We start from the raw sequence: 7222 nt of genomic DNA on the forward strand, positions 1-7222 counted from the left end.
GACCGCGCCTCCGCCCCGGCACTACGCGGCGACCTCCGGCGGGGCCCGCAGCCGCGCTCGCAGCCGCGTCTCTCCCTGACTTCCAGCCCTCCCCACGCGCCACGCCGCTGCGAAGGAAACACAGGACGCGGAGACGACTCCTGGGCACCCAGGTCCCCTTACCTCGACCATGACGCCGCCGCGCGGTCCAGCCCTCGGGCAGCCGAGAAGCACTAACCGCGGCGCATAACCCGCCGGCCGCCACCGCTGTGAAGCTACTTCCGGAATCAGGGCCCGGGCGCCGGATGTGACGCAAGCGCGGCGCACGCGCGCTGGCCGCCCGAGGCTGCGGGGGCCGTGGGCGGGGCTTCTTCCTGCTCCTGGCGCCTCCGGGCGGAGGCTCGGGGAGCACAGCCCCGGCGGCCCCTTGGCTCCGCTCCGGGCGGCCCTCGGCGCTCTCCGCTCCACCCTCAGCCTTCCCTCTCGTGACGTGCGAGCTCGGCAGTGCTGCGCGGGATGCTCGGCGCGCGGTCAGCCTGTGGGCACCGCGGGGTCGGTACCCGAGCGCTGCCCCGTGTTAGCGCCCCGGCTGTCCCGCTGCAGCCCGTGAGCACTTCGTCCTTTCAGTCTGAGAAACGGGGACGCGGGGGTGAGCAGAAGGATCGGTTTGATAGGTCGTGTGCGCCGTGGTAAAATAGCTTCACCAGCAGGGGGTGCTGTGACATTTGCTGTGAGGCGAGGTTGCCAGCTTAGGCTGTGCTGTATTCCTGTGTCGCGGGATTGTGGTCCCCAGCTCTGATCAGCCCCGTGTAGACGTCTGTACGGACACGCTTCGTCAGACCTACGGGCGATGCGATCCCGCAGGTTGCCCCGAGCACCGCGGGGCCCTCGGCGGCCCCGGGAGAGGCGTTTCACCCAGTGCACTGATGAACAAAACACCTACTTACGGGACAGCCTGCCCCGCTCCCGTACCGCGAAATCGAAATAAGTAAAATTATCCCCTCTCATTTGGTGATAGCTCCGAAGCACAACGCCGTGGCCGCCTTCCTTGCCCACATCCTAGAATTTTTATCTCCCTTTGCTGAGGGTGTGCGGTTTGCTGAGGCCCCACCCATTCCAGGTGAGCAGGAGCAGCCCTTTAGACCTCCACAGAGCACAGCAGAAGCAGGGACCGGTGGCTCCTGCAAAGTTTTCCTACTGTTCTGGCTTTTTGAGACTAGTCCGGATTATTTTACGCATGCCATTTAAACAGGGTTGTTTAAAATACTATCTAATTCTGCTTTTCTTTTCCAAAAATTAAATATATGTAACATCCGCTCAAAAGAGTCACAGTGAAGCCGGGCAGGGTGGCACACACCTGTAATCCCAGCACTCTGGAAGGCTGAAGCAAGAGATCACAAGTTCAGACCCACCCTGGGCAATTTGGAGACTTTGATAATAAAAAAAAATTTTGAAAAGGTCTGTTCTAGCAAGAGGAATGCAGTCAGGTGCACTGTGATAGCTGTTAATGATTGAATAAACTCAAGTCCACGACAGCAACAAATATATATCTTCTAAAGCCAGGTGGTAGTCTCAACAGCTTTGGCTTGATGGGAAGATAAATACAATGAACGAAGTTCTAAGATTCGTTCCCAGCCTTCAATAGTGTATACTGTAGTGTAAATTTTTGGCTTACATAAGTTTATTTCCACTTTGAAGACTTTTTTCATCCAAAGTACATGAAAACATGCTTTCAATAGCCAGTGTCTCCTGTCTCTACAACATGTCCATAGGGAGGAATCTTTACCCAAATATTAATGAGTGAAGTGACAAAAATAGAAAAATTTTAAAAAGCCGATAATGCTATAAGGGCAATCAATGACATAATGGTACTTGGCATTGTTAGAATGTCTCTGTTAAGTTTGTGAAAGATCGGACTCAGGGGAAACAGCCGATTTATTGAAATAAACTTAAAACAATTAGATTCATTGTTACTCAAAACATTTATATGGAGATGAGGAGCTCAGGGAAAGTGTTGACAGTGCTGGGCTGTGGCTATGAGTGGATTCAGGGTTAAAATCCTCCTGAAATTTGTTTTAGGTCTCCAATTCACGTCATGAGGGTGTGATAACAGTCTGACCAGGCACTTCCTACTTTGAATTAAATAGCTATCTCTGGAGAAAGAATCTTTTGAGCTTCTTTGCTGATCAAGATTTCCTGTTGAAGCTTTGAGAAAACTGTTTCTGTTTTCAGTGTTTTAAATTTCCTAAATCTTACGCACCAGTCGATGTTGGCCAATGTAAGCCTCATAAATATTACAATAAGATCCACTATTAGTTTGTGGAATATGTTACTGTGTGGAATACCTGAAATTAGTGCATTGAATTGTTAGAGAATGGTACGTTGGTGTTTCTAGAAAGCCGGGTAGGAATGGGGAATCTATTTTTATGTTATGAATCTGGAGCTTAGAACCTGTGCTATCTACACAGATCAAGATCAGTACTTATTTCTCTTTTGAGTCTTTCTGTTTTGTTTTGCCAACAGGCAAGATGAGAAAAGAGTCTCAAAGTGCAAATAAGGAAGCATGTTTTTGTATAATCCTAAACACTTGGTCATCTGTGCTATTAAAGGCTGAGAATGATTTTGAGAGCTTAGTTTATTGTACTTCCAGTCAAGCCACGATTACTGAGCCTGCCATATAGTATAGAAGATACATGTGTTATCTTTCGGAACTTGAGGTTACTAAATCATTAACAGCTATGAAGATAGAAAAGACCATATATTTTTGGAGGTTAGTTCTTTTTTTTGTTTGTTTGTTTGGTTTTTTTCCTGTACTGGGAATCGAACTTGCAGCCTTGCTCTTGCCAGTCAGGCGCTGTGCCGCTGAGCTAAATCCCCAGCCCCTGGAGGTTAGTTTTTTATGTAAGGAATTTGTGGATTTTCTTGTTCCACCCATCTGATGAAAACAATAACGCACAAACATATTAAAGGGTTGTACAGAATAAATAATTTTACTGGGATTTGATATTGTTGACAGTGAAGCTGAATTTAAAACGCTGTTTCATCAGCTGGAGAAAATAGACAAATGAAGAACATAAAAGCAGGCATGGTGGTGCACACCTGTGATGCCAGCACTTTGAGAACCTGAGGCAGGAAGATAGCAAGTTCAAGATCAGCCTGGGCAATTCGGTGACCTAGCAAGACCCTGTCTCAAAGTTTCAAAAGGGCTGGAGATACAGCTCACTGCAGAGGCACTGGGTCAATCCTCAGTACTCAAAAGAGGAAAAAAAAAGAAGTCACAATGACTGTCCCTCTCTGTCCACAATCTCTGTCCCTCCTGATGCTAATCGGGGACACCCTCCACCTTTGCTATAACTGCTTCACATACTGTGCTGTGTGATCACCTTGCTGCCATGTGAACAGATTTCACTGGGAGGAATGTTTTCCAGGCTGGTCTAATTTGTCTTTTCTTTCTTGACTGATATTATAAATTGCTTCATGTTCATGTCTCAAATTTAATTTTCATATTTTATTCTAATGTTTTAGCAATATTTACAGTTAGTAACAGTTTAGTAACATATATTCTATGCATTCAACAAATATTTATTGAGTGTACTGTTTTGGTGCTTCAGATAACAACAGATAAAAAATCCCTCTTACTCAGCTATTAAAAAAGATAAACTCGAGGCTTTTGTGGGTAAATGGATGCAACTAGAGACCATATTCATAAGTGAAATAAATTGCACCCAGATGTGTGAACATCATATTGTCTCCTTGGTGTAGGAACCTGAAAGACTAGGTAAAACTCAAAATGTACAATAGATGAGAGGAAAGGGAAAGAAATTGCTCAAAGGAAGGAACAACTGGGATGAGGGAAAGAAGAAAAAGAAAGAAGGAAGGCAAAATATAAATATATGTATGAATAGCTGTGATAACTGTATTGATGATGTCTGATGGTGAATTGAAATAAAGAGTTAATGCTTACAACTCTTTGTGTTCTGATCGATTTTGCATGCTTGTGTCTGGTGGTCTGAGCAACTGACTTGAAGGTAACAATATGCAATGAAATTACAATGGTGAACTCCTACCATCTTGTCTAGTGATACTCTGTATTATCTCTAATGTTTTAATGAAGAATTATTTTCTTATTCCCTGTAATGGTTTGAGCAATCTTTCATTCTTACATCTGGTAATCTGAGCAATATAGTTGAGGATAGCGATATGTAATGTAACAACCACTGTTGATTCGTATTATTTTGTCTTTAGACCCTGTATCACTTGGAATGTTCTTGCTCTGATTTGTTTATGTTCGTGATACTGGTATGCTGCTACTGTTCTATTTTTTTGTTTGTTTGTATCTCATTTACTACCCTCTTTAAAATAAAAAAAATATTTCAAACTTAAGAAATCGCCAAATTAATAGAAAAACTAAAAAAAAGAAATATGGTGAGCAAGTTATATTAGGCATTTGTCTATATTTTCTATTTGAAGAAACTGAAGTGCAAGGCATTTATATTTAATTGGAAAGGAAGTGGGGAGTCCGTGGATGTTCGTTTGGTCCTGTTTCATGCTGTGGCACAGGGATGGAGCCTAGGACTTGCACACACTAAGCACGGTTCCTCTGCTGAGCCCCACTCCTAGGCCCCTGGAAGTTTCTGACGAGTACAGTACTGTCCCTTAGACCACAGCACAATAACATGTAGACGGTCTTCAGAGTGTTTTCTAGCTGATTATCACAAAGTCATTCTTTTAATATGCTGTTTCCTTTTGACTGTGTCACTTATCTAGACTTGCCGAACCTCTGTTAGCGCCCCCAATTTGAAAACAAAAAAATGTACCTATTGGCTTCAAGTCTGCTACTTGCAGATGCCTAGGGCCCTGCAGGTGGCAATGCTGAGCAGCCGTGAGCTTGTCCCCAAGACCAGCAAATGTCCCCTCCTCGGAGTAGGTCCCTCACCACCCAACCTAACAGCAAATGTTCATGTTCCCGTGACCTTTCTTTTTTTTTTTTTTATTCACAGCCCCTGTCATTAATTGACATGATGTAATATTTGGTTTATTGCCTCTTTCTTTCCACTAAAATGAAAACTTGACAGCAGGGTCTTTGTTCATGTTGTTGAAGAGGGCCTGGCACACGGTGCATGCTTAATGTGCATCAGTTGAATGAATGACCACTTTACTCTCCAGCAGAGGAACACGGTGAGGTGATGTGCTGTTGCCTGGCAACCAAATTTGTAGGTACCTATCTGATAGTGTGTTACTTTAGGTATTTCCTTAGATAGTAAGGGAAGGAGCGTGATAAAAAGGCTTCCGATATCCATAATGAGATGATGCAGGCTAGTGGGGAGATGAACCTCATAGAGCAAAATAAGTGAGATCCACAGGAAAAAACTGATATGTGGGTACCAGGTTGATATCTGACCCTGGGGAGTTACATGATGAAGCAATAGGGTTCCTGGGTTTTAGTAAACAGAACTTCCTCTGTGCTGTTTGTAAAAGATGAAACAAGGTGTTCTAAATTTTGACTTATCTTTGTTTCTTTGGGGATGAGTTTGTTCATATTAGCCCTGTAAACTTAGTAAATGAGGGCTTAGTAAAGTACAGCTACAGTGGTTATCAACCAAGCGTGGTTGTAGTCTTTCTTGCAAAACATTCAGTAAATATTTAGGCTTTGGACCTATCTAGTTTCGCAGATTATGTCTTTGTTTACCAAGTGGAGGTCAGGGCTCCAGCACTCAGGGTAGTGGACTCATAGCGTCTACCTTGGAAGGAGGCAGGAATCTTTCACGGAAGAAGCAAGGTCCTCAAGATGTCGATAAAAAGCCTTTACACAGAACCTGCTCTATGTGGATTTAGCTTTAAAGGACTATAGCACAATCACACTGAGGCAATAAACCACCGGAAGCAGTCAGAATTTAAAACAAAGATCCAGATCTCATAAATATTTTGTCTTCATTCAAAACTGCGGGTTAAAGCAAATGTGGGCATTAAGTAGGATAAGGTGAACTGTTTTGTGGGTGAAATACATTTTTCATTCTTCTGTGAATCTGTCCTTGGTTGCTGTTGTTGTTCTCCGAAGACAGTTTTCATGGAAAAACCATGAGAGTTTTCTGCAGAGAGCTGTCCCTTGGCTCCACAGGCCCCCGTCTGCCACGAAGCTTAGATCTTCCTTTGCTAGGGTCTCTCCTTGTAAGTAGAACCGGTCCTTCCTTCATTTCACTTTTGACCCAGCCTGTGGCTGTTGTCCTATCCCCAGTGAGGGACTCCATCTTCCTTATGCCTTGTGGTTTTTTGTCTTTGATTTGCGTAGTAAAAGTAAAAGCACATTGTTTGTAGACTATCAGCAAAACATTTTCACTTTCCGTGATCTATTTTTATCCACAAAGCAAATACTCTGAGATGTTGCTGCCCCAATGGCATATTTTCACTATGAGACCGGACTGGTTTTCTGTCTGCCAGCAAATCATTTGCTTTCTGCCTCATTTGAGGAAATCCAGTTCTGAGGAGTCCAGCCACAGATTTAGCTTAGAATTATAAGTGGTTTACTTAAAGTACTTCATTGTCAGAATGGTGTTGTGCTTCTTCCTATACCCTAAGAGAGTTCAGCTTACCAGGTGTTACCGAATTCAAATCATCAGGGCAGCATGGAACCCTGGTCCCACCTTAAACTGGACTGAAAACACAAGCTAAGCGTAATAAAGTTAAAACCTGTGTTCATGTAATCACACACACATTTATACATGTACACATGTTCTAAATCAATTAACTGTTGAAAAACCATTCAATCAGTGAATAACTTCGATTCTCAGGACACCTGGTCTCTGTTTCATTTTATATGAAGAAGTGCTTTGTACTTGGCAGATGTGGGTTGGGACCTGATGGGATTAAATCTAGCACTGTGACTTTGCTTATATCGCAAAATCTCTCCTTGTCTCTCTTTCCTCACTTCTAAGATCATATTTGCCTCCTAGGTTTGTTACAGGATTAAATGGGAGGATACACAAAATAAAAGCAACTAAAGTGCAGTGCAACATCCAAAATAAAGACAGTTTTCAGAATTGGGAACTCTTTCTACCACTGCTTCAGGACTAGATCATTTGTCACCATGTCAGAGAATTGTCTTCATGGGTGAGCCAATGAAATTCAAGTTCAGCAAATAATTTTGGATCAAAGACTAAAATAGGAGGCCCATAGAGGGAATTACCAGCTTACAGGAAGACCATTAGTAATGGGTTCTCCATTCAGGACACAATTGAATGATAGA

At 43.6% G+C, this 7222-nt stretch overlaps 1 protein-coding gene across 1 annotated transcript in view; it reads right to left on the bottom strand.

Annotated features, from left to right (window-relative positions):
• The window catches only part of Plrg1 (pleiotropic regulator 1), a 12932-nt gene extending 12426 nt beyond the window's left edge, over nt 1-506 (bottom strand). The window contains exon 1 of the mRNA XM_005400930.2: nt 163-506. Coding sequence (XP_005400987.1) covers nt 163-171 — 9 coding nt within the window. The 5' untranslated portion in view covers nt 172-506. The remainder of the gene's footprint in view (nt 1-162) is intronic.
• Nucleotides 507-7222: the final 6716 nt, after the last annotated feature.

The sequence above is a fragment of the Chinchilla lanigera genome, unplaced genomic scaffold, assembly GCF_000276665.1.
Source record: "Chinchilla lanigera isolate Chin_1 unplaced genomic scaffold, ChiLan1.0 scaffold00070, whole genome shotgun sequence".
NCBI classification, from domain to species: Eukaryota; Metazoa; Chordata; class Mammalia; order Rodentia; family Chinchillidae; genus Chinchilla; species Chinchilla lanigera.